Source organism: Bicyclus anynana, chromosome 9 (assembly GCF_947172395.1).
Source record: "Bicyclus anynana chromosome 9, ilBicAnyn1.1, whole genome shotgun sequence".
In the NCBI taxonomy this organism is placed as follows: domain Eukaryota; kingdom Metazoa; phylum Arthropoda; class Insecta; order Lepidoptera; family Nymphalidae; genus Bicyclus; species Bicyclus anynana.
Window position 1 is genome coordinate 655,990 of NC_069091.1, and position 17,728 is coordinate 673,717.

General features: G+C 37.6%; 1 protein-coding gene across 1 annotated transcript in view; it reads left to right on the top strand.

Annotated features, from left to right (window-relative positions):
• The window catches only part of LOC112048821 (apoptosis-resistant E3 ubiquitin protein ligase 1), a 64,524-nt gene that overhangs the window by 21,187 nt on the left and 25,609 nt on the right, over window positions 1–17,728 (top strand). The window contains exon 2 of the mRNA XM_052883456.1: window positions 10,453–10,618. Coding sequence (XP_052739416.1) covers window positions 10,453–10,618 — 166 coding nt within the window. The remainder of the gene's footprint in view (window positions 1–10,452; window positions 10,619–17,728) is intronic.

Genomic DNA, 17,728 nt, shown 5'->3' on the forward strand with positions numbered 1-17,728 from the left:
ATAGGGTAGGGGAGGAGTACGATAGGGGTAGGGTAGGGTAGGGGTAGGGTACGGGTAGGGTAGGGTTAGGGTAGGGATAAGATAGGGGTAGGGAAGGGTTAGGGTTAGCGGTAGTGTAGGAGTAAGGTAGGGGTAGGGTAGGGGTAGATTAGGGGTAGGGTAGGATAGGTTACGGGTAGGGTTAGGGTAGGGTAAGGTGGGGGGAGGGAAGGGTTAGCGTTAGCGGTAGGGTAGGAGTAAGGTAGGGGTAGGGTAGAGTAGGGTAGGGTTGGGTAGGCTTACGAGCAGGGTAAGGTAGAGGTAGAGAAGTTTACATCAATTTTTACGCGGACGAAGTCGCGGGCGTCCGCTAGTATACAATATACATACATTATACAACAACATAATATTATTATACTTTTTCTTTACATAAATAAAAGGTTCTAGCAACGATTTTATACTATTAGCCATGTACGTGCCTACAAAATCACCGCTTAAAGTGATCCGAGTTTAGCGAATCCACTGAGCACACCATTTTTTTTTTTTTTTTAATTGACAAATTAGCCCTTGACTACAATCTCACCTGATGGTAAGTGATGATGCAGTCTAAGATGGAAGCGGGCTAATTAGTTAGGAGGAGGATGAAAATCCACACTCCTTTCGGTTTCTACACGACATCGTACCGGAACGCTAAATTGCTTGGTGGTACGTCTTTGCTTGTAGGGTGGTAACTAGCCACGGCCGAAGCCTTCCACCAGCCAGACCTGGACCAATTAAGAAAATCTCGATCTGCCCAGCTGGGGATCGAACCCAGGACCTCCGTTTTGTAAATCCACCGCGCATACCACTGCGCCACGGAGGCCGTCAAATACTCTTTCTGAACACACAAATCGATATGGTATAGACAATAACTAGGTATTATTTGTTTAAGTAACTTTCTTTGTTTAAACGATTAAATGAAATTAAGACAATTAGCCACCTTTGTTCGCCTCAGTTTTGACTCGCAGTGACATATCTAATCAGTATAAAATCTTTGGTCTCCAGTATGTATCAATTACCGCAACATTGGCTATATTTAATCCAGCTCTCATACCCCCGGCCATATCCATACTTCAAACTCTTTGTATAGAACAGTCGCATGCTAAGTACCTCTCGAACTTGACCGCGCTCGCAGCTCCCACTAGACCTCGGATTGTGGACCATTGTTTTATACTGTGGCGAATATTTAAATTCGTGTTTCCATTTCAGTGAAACGATTTGTGCCGAAAATTCTTTTGTCTTCAAAATATCTTCATGTTTTGCATATTGTGATAATTTGATGGGATTATTCGTTTTTGGACTGCCTGTTCCAGTGGCTAGCTTATCATGGCTTTGGGTTCGAGTCCTAGATCAGGCTTTGAAATATTAACCAACAAAAAACATAATAAAGATCGTCAGCGCATTATTGGGAAACTGGTGATCAAATTCCCGAGCCCGTGGAGCAGCCTAAGCTATCGGTCTCGGCCATAGTCATTTACATCATCATCATCATCATCACTGCTGAGCTCGAGTGTCCTCTCAGAATGGCCAAAGGGGTTACACCAATTGTTCATCACGCTGGCCCAATGCGGATTAGCAGACTTCACACACGCAGAGAATTAAGAGAATTCTCTGATATGTAGGTTTCTTCAAGATATTTTTACTTCAACGGATGAGACAATTTATTAAAATGCACATAATTTAAAACTTTGATATGCATGCCCCGGACCGGATTCGAACCCATATCCTCCGGAATCGGACGCAGACGTCATATCCACTAGGTTACCACGTCTCATAACATACATCTGACTGATAGTTACAAAAATAAAAAAATATCATCCTAAGCCCGCTAACTCGCATTGCAGCTGCGTGGTGGGTCCCCCTGGAGCGGCGTAGTGGGTATAAGCCTCATATCCCCTTGCTAATAGGCTATGATATTTTTTTGGGATTCAAGGTAGCCTATAAGTTGCGCCATAACCTCTTCTATCTTCCAGTGATTGTCACAAATGACAAACTGACAAAAAATAAATCGATTGTGGTTAGTATCATATACAAGTAAATAACTAAGCATTTGAGAAAACATAGTTATTTTGAAATCACAGACAGACACTTTTTTATTTATTTATATGTACTGATGTAATAGTCTAAGAGCCCGTAACCCCAGACCTTCGTCGTTTTATAAAAGCTGAAAGTTTGTCAGCACATGTTCCTACTTTAAGTAGGTACGATAGCCAATTGTGGAGTTTGGACTGTGGTGGCTTTGGGAGGTGCCATGTTTTAAGGATCCAGACCCTCAACCGTCTAAGTATAAAGTGTAATTTTTTCCTCGACATAATATGAAAAGTTGTATTCCCAGTAGCCAGTCACTTGCTTCGCAGCAACCCTTCAAAAATTTTAATTATTATATAGGAATACTATTTAATTTGAAACTTAAAGGGTCTCTAGCGAAGGGTTGCTATGAAGCCAAGTGTCTGGCGTATGGGGATATCATTCTTATATTATGCCGATAAAAATATTAAAAAAAATATAGTTTATACTGGGTGGTTAAGGGTCTGGATCCTTAAAACCTGCTATCTCCCAAAGCCACCACGGTACTTATCTATAGTAGGACTATGAGGTGACAAACTTTCAACTTTTATAAAATGTCGAAGGTCTAGCTATCGCTGGCTCTCCGTCTACAATGATGTATTGATTATAATAACAAGTTAGGGAAGGTCGACAAAGTAGAAGCCAGCACGAATCACATTTCCTGTCGCGTGCGTCACGGCATGTGGCAATTTTCCGCGAACCCCCGACACCGGAGAGGGACGTTTTAATTCACTTGGAAAACTTCATTACTTGCTAGAATTTCACAGCTGCTATGAATTTACATATAAAAAGACATAGACAAACTATGGGTTTATGTTATAATCTCTCTACAAAGTTAGCTCGCATGCTCTGTGTGAACCAAACTTATTTAGTGTTATTTAGAAATTTAGTAAAGATCGAAATCTGTTTCTGAAAATATTTTGGGGATTTCTACTTATTATACTACTGAAAGTGGATTCCACTGATTAGTAGCATTCACTGCCAATTATGGTTTGTAAAACTTACTTTTATGAAATGACACGCAGAATCAACACACGACATGGTCCTAGGAGTATGTATAGTTTTGGTTGAAACGATCATTTCTCCATCAGATATGAAAAAGGTTTTGAATTGAATGGTACAGTACAAAAAAAGGACAATCAGATCAATATAATTATAAATTTCCAAACATAGATGACTGACTAGATTGTCCACCTATCCTGGCCTACTGTTAAGTGGAAAATCATCATGTATTTTATTGTATTTTAAAGTAAAGTAGATAACACTGAGCAGGCCATCCAAGAGGAATACATCTTATATGAAGAAGAAGAAGAAGAAGAAATACACTTTATTGTACATTAAAAACAAAAATAAACAATAACTTATAATAACACTTAGAAACTAATGTACAAATGGCGGTCTTATCGCTAAAGAGCGATCTCTTCCAGACAACCACTGTGGAAGAGAAAAAAAAAAACGTAAGCACCGATTCGGGTATACGCACACAAAAATAAGAAAAGTTAAGTAATTTAAATACATAAATATTAAGCAATAATACATAGTAATAATACATAGACTATACCTAACTACATCATACATATATACAAAGAAATACATAGATACATACACACATACATACATACATACATGAAAACCTGCAAAACATAAAAACAAGACGGCATCTAAGGGAAGACAAAAGAAAAATAATTAAACAAAATAATTCAAAAATAATAATAAATAAAAAATAAAACATACACATACAAGCGTAATTTGGATTAATAAGTTAAATTAAAAGATCAGGGAGGAAAAAAGTGCATGTTTACCAGCCGTTTGAAAGAGGTTAGAGATTGGGCACGCCGAGTGTCTAAGGGCAATGAATTCCAGAGCCGAGCAGCTTTAACAGAAAAAGATTTAGAATAGAAGGAAGTATTATGGGAAGGAATTTTTAAGATTAGGTTGTCTTCGGAGCGAAGGGAGCGACAGTGAGTATCACTTAGAAAGCTAAAACGCTCTTTTAAATAAATCGGAGTCGTAGGATTAAACAGGACATTATACAAAAAAGACAGAATGTGAGTATTCCTGCGAAGGCGGATCGAGGGCCACTTGAGTTTTTCGCGAAATTCGGAAACATGGTCATATTTGCGAAGAATCTTATACAAACATTCTGAATGCGCTCAAGTTTATCCAGTAATTCTTCACTCAAATTTAGATAACAAGTGTCCGCGTAATCGAGAATTGGTAACAGGAGAGATTGTGCAAGCGCAATTTTAGTAGATAAAGGAAGGAAGTTTCGTAACCTACGAAGTGACCCCACGGATGCAAACACCTTCCCACTTACTCTGCTTACCTGAGGGGCCCAAGTGAAATACTTGTCAAAAGTAACTCCGAGATTTTTAACCGTGTCACTAAATGGCACACGCGTTCCATCAAAGATTACATAAGGAATATTATCCCAGTCAATACGTGCAACCAAACTGTGACTGCCTATAATAATGACTTGGGTTTTAGACGGATTGACTTTAAGGCCATAAGACTTACTCCATTGCACTATACAATCTAAATCTTTATTTATGGCATCTATTGCATTGGGTAAATCAGCCAGTTTGGACTGAGCATATATTTGGAGATCATCTGCATACAAGTGATAGAGCGAGGTAAGTTGAAGAGTAATAGAACTTATAAAAAGAGAAAAAAGAAGAGGAGACAACACGCCACCTTGCGGTACGCCGGCAGAAATAGTGCACCAATCAGACACAGAGTCATTGACTCGCACACGCTGCCGACGTCCGAACAAGTAACTATGAAACCAGTCTATCACATTAGGAGATATGTTGAGAGAAGCTAGTTTGGCTAGTAGAAGTTCGAAATCGACATTATTAAATGCATTGCTGAAATCTAGTAAGGCCAACACTGTGACACACTGATTGTCCATATTAAAACGAATATCATCGGTAATTTTTACTAATGCAGTAGTCGTACTATGACCAGTGCGGAAACCAGATTGAAAAGGATTTAAAAGATTCTGTCGGGTTAGGAAAAGGCTTAATTGACGATGGACTAAACGCTCAAAAACTTTTGAAAGGAATGGGAGGATGGAAATAGGCCTATAGTCAGAAAAGCAGGAAGGATTTAATTTTTTGGGTAGTGGAATGACTTGAGCATCCTTCCAAGAGGAAGGAAAGCTCCCGGAAGACATGGAGAAATTGAATAAGGATTTAATTATTGGAGCTAGTAGGTTAATGTGAGGAATAATCATCTTCCGACTAATGCAGTCAGTACCAATAGCATCAGAGTTGACCTCACGAATACTTCTCTCAACATCACTATCAGTGACTTGACAGAAAATAAAAGCAGGATCATCAGAAGTGGGTAAAGCTAGTAAATTATTTTTAGTAGTAAGTTTAGTGGCGTCATCAATGACGCAAGTAGAGGAAAAGTGGCTATTAAGCTGATTTAAATTTATGTTGAAGGAGCTATTATTTTGACGCGCTTTCCCAACTCCTAGAGACTTAAGAAATGTCCACACTCGACCTGAATCTTCTTCTTCGAGTATGGATTTGTGGATATGTACCTTCTGCTAAGTCCGTCAACCAGTTAAGTCCGGACCGGCATACAGTAGTGCTGATTGGCAGCACTTTCCCGGAAGAAACGGCCTCCGTGGTGCAGTGGTATTCGCGGTGGAACAAAACGGCTGGACCGTTTGAGGTTTCCTTAATTGGTCCAGGTCTGGCTGGTGGGAGGCTTCAGCCGTGGCTCGTTGCCACTCTACCGGCAAAGACGATTTCCATCCTAGGTAGTCCAAACAAATTAGCCCGCTTCCAGAGTGCATCATCACTTACCATCATAACCGTCTTCATCATAAGGGCACACGGGGCCCGTGCCCAGGGCCCCCATTCTCAGGGGCCCCGAAAGACTGACAATTTATCTCACACATTTATTCTCAAAAAAATTTCGTTATTCACATTACACTTTTTTTCACAAATCAGTAGGTCATATCAGAAGGTATTTAAGGCACATACTACGCCATTATATCGATGACTTCACCTATTCCTGCGCAGAAACCCCGAAAGTAACTGTAATCGTGAACGAAAACCATCATCATTCTAATAATGACATATTATATCATACTGTATTAATTGATTTTGAATACCTTTATTAAATGGTCATGCTTAGTCAAAAAATTAAAATACTCTTAATTAACATTTTTTACTTTCCAAGAGGGCTCCGCTTTCTTATGTGCCCAAGGGCCCCAACCTAGTTTAAGACGGCACTGCTTACCATCAGGTGAGATTGAAGACAAGGGCTAACTTGCAAATAAAAGAAGAATAAAGGTTACTACGTACTGCTAAAAACACGCAAGCTTTCTGATTTATTATATATGAGTGCGGTAGAAATAAAATAAAATCAGAATTTCTTTTGAAAACGTTTACCTACTTGGCGTGCACTATATGTCGTAACTTCAGGGCCAGCGGTTAGACTAAATAGGCCATACAGCCACAGAGTATATGCCTTCACTGCCACTCGTCACGCCATCGTAAACTTTGTTTTATTCGTTACATTTCTTACTTTTCATGTTAACTTTTTGTTTTTCAATAAATAAAATTCAAATAAGGGTTCCGTTTTTGTATTACGTACTTTCGGAACCCTAACAAGCTTTAATAAAGCAGCCCACATTCGATGAGTTAAACTGTTTACTTTAAGAGTCCCTAAAGCCATCTTTCAAAAATTTATATGGAATTGAAACAGTTGTGCAGTAGTGCCACTAGATGGCGCTGTTTCAATTCCTTAGAAATTCGCGTTTACGTTAACGCGATCGTCACAGTATCAAACTGCCACTAAGCTCGCAGGTCAATTTAGGATTATATATTTTCTAAATCGGCTCCGGTCTGATCTGGCAGTAGGCATCAGCTTTGGCTAGTGACGAATAGAATCGGCGGTACTCGCCAAGCGATTTAGCATACCTGGGGCCTTAGCCATGTGGCACGTCGATTCTCTTTCTACAAACGCTAACGCTTCGAAAACTAACAAAATGGAAATGACAGATCCGATCGACAACTTGTTCACGTGACCTGCCAATAGTCAATATCATTTCCATAAGTACATTTTTAATTTTCGAAGCGTAGCGTTTGTAGAAAGAGAATCGAAAGGCTACATGGCTATAGGCCCTGGTTCTGGTATAACCGTCAGAGGTAGGTGTGAACTTTACCTAAAGAACGCTACACGCGTCTAGCTCCCAAGGGCATTCCGTTGCTTAGCAAACACGATGACAACAAAAAGTCATTAGCTTAATTTCAATTTTCTTATGTCTTTATAATCTTTATTCTTTATAATCTACTGGTATGTTCTATACTGTACGGTATACCTACTGCTGTATGCCTAATATTATGCATTATTACATTGTACTCGTATGAATACAACGAAAGTATTGAATGAAATCCGTTTCAAGACATTTCCAATGGTAATTTTAACAACGAATCGATCGATCGATTTATCGATTTCTAATTAGGTACATTTTTTTTAATTTCGTCGACTATTACTATTTAAATTGCAATTGTTACTTAGTTGTTATAGTTTTATTCTTATGATATTTTTCACGTATCCATAAACAACCGTTTAGCCGGTAGAAACTTGACTCCGTCAAAACTTATCTCTTAAAAGCTTAATATTTTACAAACAGACGCGAACAAACGGACGGACAGACGAAACTATAAGAGTGGACTACGGGATCTTAAAAAGTATAGTTCTTTCATTACGAGGTTCCTTTTTTCCTAGTATTTTGCATTAAAGTTGCTGCAAGACAATTAAAAAAACAATAATAAAATTTCCCACGAACCAAGTTGGGCGCCATTACGTAACAGTGAATAGTTCGTTATAGAAGCGCTCGCTCTATACAAGTACCCTCGCTAACTGAGCGGTTCGCCACAACTAGTATAGTTAGTTACTTCACGTTTTTTGCTGGAAGCTACTAGATCTGTGTATAATAGCAATTTAAATAAACCAGTTTTTAAATTAATTAAGATGTAGTAGAGTGTTTGTTAAAACAAATGAGGTTAAACGTGAAAGGTTAATCGTGTTTGGATTTAGAGATTCTATGGCAATTTTTCTGCTTAAAAGAAATAAATTTATTTTGTTATTCTTAGCGAAATACCGACAAATACAAGCAGCCACTCGGACTCGACAAAAACCACTCGAAGTACGTTATACCTACTCCAAGAACGCAGCATACTCGGAGATACCAACCCAATTTTCAAATACAAATACGAATACAAATACAAATACAATCCTTTATTTGCTGATACAGTTTACAAGGTCTTAACAAATAAATATAATCTGTTCTGTATCACGCCCGATTGGCATGCAAAATATTAGTTACATTTACAGTAAATATTATGTCATTCCAGAAATTACTTTTAATAATGAATAGAAGAACAATATTAATTAATTTGAAAAAAAGAAAATACAAATAAAAAATAAATGAATCAAAAATCAATTTACATCATATTGTCAAAAGAATAAATTTATATTAAAATGTCAAAGTTAAAAATTCATTTATGTCATAAAACGCATTGTCCAGGAGAAACCTACGCAGATTATTTTTAAAACTAATTAAATTGTTCTCCTGTCTTATACGCTTTGGTAATTTATTATATATTCTAATAATCATCATGCAGATGCTCTTATTTAGGAAAGCAGTGTGGTGGGGAGGAAACCGAAATCTATCTCTGCAACGCTCACGATTATGCCTTTGAAATAATCTGTCGTTCGTTCTCAGAAATAATGCGATTTCAAATATATATAGGGATGTCACAGTAAATATCTTTAATTTTTTAAAATAGGGTCTACAACTTTCCCTTTTCTGCAATCCACATATTGCTCTTATGCATCTTTTTTGTGCAACAAAGACATTTGTAATGTAGCTTTTGTAATGTAGCGTTACCCCAGAAAACTATCCCATACCTCAGAATCGAAGCAACTTGGGCATGATATGCCACAAGTAAGGTTTTATTATCAACTTTCTTGGAAAGCATAAATAACATGTAAGAAAGCTGATTTAACCTAGAACACACATATTCAGTATGCGTTTTCCATGAAAAATGTTTGTCAATATTTAATCCTAAAAATTTTGTTTCATAAGTTTCGTCAATTACTTTGTCGAAATATTTAATGTTTAAATCATATGTGATATGGCTCCTTATATTCTGAAAATTCATTAGTTTTGTTTTATTAAAGTTTAACGTAAGCGTATTATCGTCCAACCAATTCATTATATCTAACAGACTGTCATTTATAGAATTCTCGTGTTCAGTAATGTTCCTATTTATATAGATCACAGTGCAATCATCCGCAAATAGCACCATGGGATGATTTGTTGAATTCGGTAGATCATTTATATATATCAGGAAGAGTAGTGGACCTAATACACTTCCTTGAGGTACGCCGCGAGTAACAGTTTTCTCTTTAGATAAATATTTAGTCTCAGTTCGCGTATTCATGTCGATTCTATCTATTAGTGTTATTTGTGTCCTATTTATGAGGTATGTTTTCAATAAATTTAGTGCATTGCCTCTAACTCCATATTTACTTAACTTCGTCAATAGTATCTTGTGATCAACATTATCAAAAGCTTTACTTAGGTCCATAAACAATGCTGATACAATTAGTTTGTTATCTATGTTTGTCATTACGTTATTAATAAACTGATAAATCGCCGTGTTAATCGTTTTTGTTTTTCGGAACCCCATTTGATTATCATTGAATATATTGTTTTTCTCAAAAAATGAGTATAATTTATTATATACAATTTTTTCAATGATTTTCGAAAGAATAGGAATTAAGGCTACAGGTCGATAGCATGACATATCATCTTTATCTAGTTTTTTAAATAATGGTTTAATAATAGATATTTTAAGTTTATCAGGGAATATACCTTGTTCCAGGCAGAGATTTATTATATAGCACAAAACCGGCGAGATTGTTAGACAAACATATTTTATAACTTTTGTGCAAATGTTGTCATAACCAGTACTATTTGTATTTTTCAAATTTTTTATTGTTAATATTACATCCTGAGTAGTTATTGGAAACATAAATAATGAATGTGGCATATTTGCATCTAAGTGTTTGATATAATTTTGATTATTAAGTTTCCTTAATTCCGAAGTTCTGTCTTTTGCGGATTTGTTAGTTTCCCTAGGAGAATAGCAATTCATTCTTGCTAACGAACTGTATATTACTACGTTCTGACTCGACGCATTTACCATTTATCAAGTTTGACGCCAAGGATGGACATTCAGCTCATCAGGTGCACATTGTTGAAAGGCATACCGAAAGTGGAAATATTCCGGAAGTGAAGGCCTGCTTTTATTCAATGGTGTATTGTTGTTGCAGGCATATCGACGCTGTCGGGCTGCGCGTCGCCGGAGAACATGGAGCGGCTGCCCGAGCTGCCGGCGGCGGAGGAGCGGCGGCTGCGGCGCGCGGCGCACGTGCTGCAGCAGCGGCTCGTGCTGCGCCAGTGGCTGGCCACGCACAAACTACAGCACGCATACTCTAAGTGAGCATCTGTGTGTTCGCCACACCACACCACTCTGGTGCAGGTGTACGCTGCCGAGCTGCCGGCGGCGGAGGAGCGGCGGCAGTGGCGTAGTGCTTATTTCTGCTACCAAACTGTAGGTTGGTTCGGTCTGAATTGTCTAGGATGTAAGGCACTTGAGCCTTTATTCCTTTGCCTTATAACCGTAGTGCTGCGCGTCGTAGAACGTGTTTCCATCAGGTTGGTTTGCGCATTCAATATTTTCTTTTAGGATTGGTTTCCCATTTAAGTTTAGGTGACTTATCTTCTACTCCGTCAATTATTATTGCTGATACATAATACAATCAGTACTTTATGGCCGTAAGACCAGATGTTGAGGCGGGCGAATAAAGTAAAAGTTAACGATGTTTAGAAAATAAATAATACTGAGTCAAATTAAAACGGCCTATACTTAGTAGAACTGCTTTTGAAACGTAGTTCATTCACGACGTTATACACGGTAGTGAGTCTTTTCTCTTTATTTAGCTCATGAAGGGGCAATATGCAATGGTTGAAATTTAACATATCCTCGGCAATTTTTTGTGAAGTTATCTCGCTTAACTGTTCCTTGCCCCCGGTTAGGAATTACTTTATTTTTATCCCTCCTACAAAGAGGTTCTCTAGCACGACATGGCAGTAAAAACGATGAAAATGTATTCAAATATGCTAAGACACAAATTCTACGAAATATAATTTAGTAAATAGGCTATGTCAATTCCTACAAGGATCAACAAGAAAAAACAGATGCGTCTGACCCGTAATCATTGCTCTGCCTTATAAATTTCTTACATATAAAAATATTAAAACCGTAGGGGTAGAAGGCTGAAAAATAATTTACGAAATCTACCAAACAATTTGATTAAAATATCGGTAGAGCCGGTAGAGCCGAGAGCGACCACAACATCTTGACACGAGATTTTTAAGATTTAGAAGATGATTCCAAATTCGTGAATGAAGATAAATGCTAGCGAAATTGAGTGTAATAAATAACATTGGGGCGAGTCATCCGCATTAACCGCGGGGCGATGTCTTCACCGGCACACAAATCATAGCGCACCGCACCGGTCTGTTCCTTAAGTTATAACCTCAAATATCTGCTTGGATTTCATGCAGCTATACTTATAGGTTTTCTTGTTAATAAATTCCGGATAGAAAGAATTGCTATACTGTGCTGACTGGGTCGTCAAGAGAGGAGGTTGATTTAGCAATAGAAACTGCCCTATCAACAGAATATCGCAGGGCATTTTACTTCTTTAAGAGAAAAAAGTCTGCGCTGAAACGACAGATCGAAATCAGTTACCATTGCAACGATGAAACTTTTTGTTGAATGGAATCAGAGCGTTTTGTTTTGTTGAGTTGCATTGCAGCTTTTATATAAAAGTCGGAATACAAATATAGATTTTTTTCCCTCTATAACTTTTTCTGAATTCATCCGGTGTATGTAACGTTCTGCCGCATGAAGCCGTTCTAAATATTTTCGACGCGTTCAGTTTTGTGGGAGTCGCCGGAAATTGCCTCGTGTGATGGACAAGCCAATTTGTTTGCGACGTTTTTCATTTACCTACACGCCACTACCCCACTGCGGTTCAACACAGATATAAAAGAGAAAATGTTCATTTTTAAAAATAATGTTGAGTATGAAAATTTTTGGACATCGACGATGGGAGGAAAATTTGTTTTTTTTTTTTATTTTACTCGTACTTTCAGTTTTTTTATTTTTCAATACTTTCAACATAAAATATCATACAAATATTACCTATTTATCCGTTTTTTCAATTTATTTTGTGAATTGTAAGGGAAGTTTCCTGGGATGTGGCGTCATAAAAATTAGTATTTACCATTTCAGCTTTTGCTTACATTTTCGGATGTGCAGTTTCTGGAGTTAATGGTTTTTTCAATAGATACACAAACATTGTTTGATAAATTAATCTACGAAGGTATAATAGGTATATTCTGACATAGTTTATGAATTGAGTCGTAATTTTGCATTTTACCATTTTGGATATGCTGTTATCGTTCACTTCTCTGCAATGATTGGTACTCGTAAACTCTCGTTGGCTAAACTGCTGTCTTGTTCCAAGTTTGTGCCGTTTATTCGTTTTAGTATAACGTTTTCACACTCCAGACAAAGCTCGTTTTCGTATCCATTCCATTCTCTCACTTGCATATGCAAACGCAGACCTATAAATTCCAAATAACTGCGCTTTTGTTAATAATATGCATTCAATGGTTTCTACAAGTATATCAGAATTCAGATGGCACTCTAAAGCTAATTGCCCCATCGGTCTAGTGATGAGCCGGTCGTATGTGACTTCGGATTAAGAAGTCCTGGAAGTCCAAGGTCGTGTATGAAATATTGAGCTTTCTTTCCAAGAAAATTTTTAGTATAATCTCTAAGCCCGAAGTAATGAAATTGATGGGTTCACATAATATGGTTCACACTGTCTTGTTTCGGATAGAAATAAAAAAAGAATACTATTTTAGATATTATATGACTGTCTGTGACACCAAACAGAAAGGGGTTACAGCTTAGGATTAGCCGTTCATCGCAGAAAAGCAATGTCCAGCGCTGATTTTTATCAACTGGTGACGTCACAACCAGTTAAAATGACTAATCAAACCAGTAAATAATTTACCAGTTAATATTAAATGAAAATAAGAAATATAGCCATTGGTCCTGGTCATTATCTGTATCATCCTTAGCCCGCTACTCGCTTAGGAATAGCGTGGTGGGTCTGAGCTCCATATCCTCCATAAGCTCCTGTAAGGAGTAGGCCTGGCCCTGTAGGCCGTTAAAAGTCTGATAATGATGATATCAGATAATAATATAGCTACACGATTAGTATTAGTCCACTTTTCTACTTAGCAAGATGTAAGGCTCGCTTGATGTACGAGTACTCTACATTAATAGGCTTATAAACCTTTGAGTTCACGAAATCGATCGTGCATTAAATATGTACGATAATCCTCCACTTTAATTGGATAGTCGGACATTACATTTTTGTACTGTAAGCACGATTTCTTTAATCTCGTTAACCAGTGGGTTCTTTTAGCTAAATTGCAATTTAAAATAGCAGTGGTAATTTTTAAAAGGGTTACTTGCGAGTTACCTATTTGGTTATGAGTTCTTACTTGAATTTGTTTAGCCACTAGACGTAGTATCAAAAATAAATGCTTGAAAAATTAATTGAAGTAAACTTACATGGTATGCAATTAAGAATAGTGGTGATAAAGCTATTGCAAAATTAATCCTATACTTATGCTTTGACTGAAATTCACTTTTTAACCGACTTCAAAAAGGAGGAGGTTCTCAATTCGGTCGGTATTTTTTTTTTTTTTTTATTATGTATGTACACCGATTACTCGAAGACGCCTGGACCGATTTCAAAAATTCATTTTTTGTTTGAAACGGTATAGTCCCCATTTGGTCCCATTGCCATCATGTCAAGATCTGATGATGGAATCCTGGAGAAATTGAGGGGAACTTTCGAAAATTATATGGATGTCTAGTGTGTTCGTGAACTTTTCCATTTAGTACTTTTAAGTACTACAATTTCATGAAGGTTTGAAATCGATCTGATGATGGAGCCATAAAACAGACGAGGGAACTCCTCGGCGATTTACAGCAGTTACCTTGTGTTTGGGCTTGATTAATTTGTGTTAATGAGAACTTTCCACATAGATAGGTTGTGACTGTCGTTTAGGGGTTTGGTGATGAAGACCAAGGACAATTAAGGGAACTTCTTAGCTACCTTGTGTTTGGCCTTGATTAATTCGTATTGCTGAGAACTTTCTACCTAGATGAGTTGTGCCTGTTATTACTGGTCTGATGATGAAGACCAAGGTCAATTAAGGGAACCCCTTAACGGTTTACGGTAGCTACCTTGTGCTTGGGCTTAATTAATTTGTATTGCTGAGAATTTTGTACCAAGATGGGTTGTGACTGTCATTGGGGTCTGATGTATTCGTTTGAGATGAAATTATACACTAAAAATGGAAAAATAGTAAAATTTTTAATAAAAAAAATACAACCGACTTCAGAACCTAAAAACATACCCACTAAACTAAAAAGCGAAAAATAACATCATAATATGTTCTACCTGCTGATCAGTATGAAGGCGGTGCTTAGCCGGTGTTGTCATAATTTAAGCAATTTCTGAAAGGACCACATGAGACAACACTGTCTGCAAAATCAAAATCTATAAGATATTCTCACATGGCTTGAATTAATACATCACCGGCTTAGCATCGCCTTAGCCATAGCGTCTAATCGTCTTCATCTGGGGTAGTAACTAGTCACGGTCGATACCACCAGAACAGACCTGAGTCAATTTAGAAAATAAAAAATTCCTATTGCGCCTGAAAGGTCGTTGGGTAAATGAAATATTGTAATTGCGATGACCGCAGTACTTCCTGAGTTCATCCTTTGGCTAACACTATTTCCTTAATCAGTCTTCTATTATGGACCAAGAGTCTGTGATGGCTAGACCTGACTGTTAGTTTTTTTCCATTATGGTTTCGCAGTGTGCGCTAGTCCTCAAGTAATATTTTTTATCTAATAATTTGCCCTATCAAGGCAATGGAAAGTAGTCAAATATAATCAATTCCATCATTGTCCCTCAGTCTGTCCTAAGTCAAGTTATGTTATGCTTTAGCAACGCAAAGACAACCTCACCAAAACTTTTGATAGACTCCAGTGAGAAAATCGAATCAAATCACTCAAAACACTCTATACTGTACTTTATGCAACAAAACTCTAAAATGTAGCAAATCAATGAAAATACAAGAGTACATGTAATTCCTACTATTTTCCCGCCGAACTAATGTCAATAAGTCAATAAGATGCTCCTCTATTAACTTTCTGGTTTAGCGCGGATTCGCGTAGAGCGATAAATCCCAAGTATCGACGAGGTCATAACTAGAAAATCGAGATACGATCTTGCCAAATCTTTTGACAAAGGTTAGTCCATTCCATTTAACTGAAACGAAAACCTGTCAGTGATAGCAAGTATAATGGAACGGTCAAGATATTTCACGTTCCATAAAGTAATCTTTTTAGTTTAAGCTTTTATGCAGTGAATTTGTAGCGTGTAAGCAGATTTTAAGCTCGGCTGGACTCTGACGGTCGTAACTCAATCGCCTCTCTCGCGACGAGGTAATCCTTTAATGCTTAATGCAATGGCAGGTTTTAATTAATTGAAGCAATTTGATTGTCATGTTTATGGGCCATGGTTTTACGGCTATATTTACGGCTATATAGCTTTATTAATCCGATTTTACATAGATATATTTTGAAAATAGTTAGTGCTAGGAGTCGGTAAGACAATAGTCCAACCAGCGGAACTCGAACCCTATTTAGCCCCACCCTAGACCATTACAATTTGAGTTTGATTATTGAGGAACTATTAACAAAATTTTCACAAAAAAAAAACAATTACAAGCAGGAATTAGGAACAATGCCGCTTTTGTAAATCTTCATTTACAAAAACGTCTATTTATTAAAAACTCTCATTAGTGGGGACAAAGAGATAAGATATTCCGAACAATGGCTGCCGTAGGGCGGGCGGGGGAGGCCGGGGCAAATGAACCGCGCGTTATTGTTCGCGTGTAACGTTCCGGGGCGGGCGGCAACCGCGCCAGAACTGAACGGAAATCGTTTGTTTCTATGGCTCTTCACGTCCTTACTGTTAAACTTTTTCACTTTTACTCATATCTACTAGTTCATGGCGTAGTTGGTAATGCAGCTGCTAATCGTAAAGCTCTTGTAAGGGCAAACACCACGGTGACGAGCCGCCTGCAACTAGCGGCTCCCTGTAATCCGTTATAGCTCAAGGTCACTTAATGAGCATCAATAGATCAACGGCCAAGCGGCCGGACTCATTACCGAGGAGTGGTTCGATCCCCGCCACATTGGGCTATTGTCGTACCCACTCTTAACACAGTCTTTCTCTACTAGTTGGAGGGGAATGGTCATATTTAAAAGATATGGCAAATATACCTTTTTAAACAGAAGAAATGGGAGTTCGACAAACACTTCACTTTCAGAGGTCGCCATTATAGCACTTTGTCTTGTCCATCAGGTTGTGGCGGGCAACATTTAGCGTATTTATACTAAATTCAAGAAAATTAGATGCGCTGAATAAATACAGTAGGCAACTTCATGAGTAAATAAATATACTTGAATATAAAGTTACTTACCCTGTGCGTGCTCAGGCAAGATTTTGCGTTTTATACAAACGACCGCACTTAAAAAAGATTTATTTTACCTTCAAGGACATTTTCTTACTACAAGCCTACAACTTGGGTAAAAGAAGGTATTTACCTAATCGCCCTTCTTGTTTATAGGACGTTTCTTTTTATTTTGGCGGAGGTTTTAATGTCAGTTATTTAATATAAGTAATGTACGGTAACTCGTTAACCTACAAAAGGTACCTATATCAGTTTATTAAACCACGTCTTATTTGGCTTTTATGCGGTATTAAAAAATATAAAGGCTTTATTCTGATTAAACTTCAGTACAATTTCTCTAATAATAATAATTAATTAAATGGTGTACTAGCAAATAGAAATGGCCGTAGGCGCGCCATATTTGTCGTAGAACAGATGGATGCTGTGACAGTCATTTTCTGGAGTGGAGACCACGTAACAGCAAGCGCATAGTGTAGGACGCTCTCCAGCCAAATATTCCGACGACATTAAGAAGGTAGTGGGAAGTGGCTGGATGAGGAAGGCGGAGGAACGTGCGCTCTCGGAATGGCCTGTGTAAATGGTGTATTTGGGTGGGTGTTTGCATTTATATTTTTTTAGATTTATCACACATCAGAAATGTTTTTTCCTATCACCAAAATTTTAAATGTAACTCACCTCACTTAAGTAATAAATTGAGTCCAAAAAAGCGGTCTTATCAGCTATTTTTACCAGGCTACCTTTGATAATATAATGGTTTCTACTGTTACTAGTATCACTATAAAAATGTCAAATGAAATGCGAATAACAGAGATTTTATATTTCGAAAACAGCTTTTGTGTGGCAGTGGCTTACTGGCAAAAGCTGTTTTCGAAGATTCGGCTTTTACGAGATAAAGCCTACAAC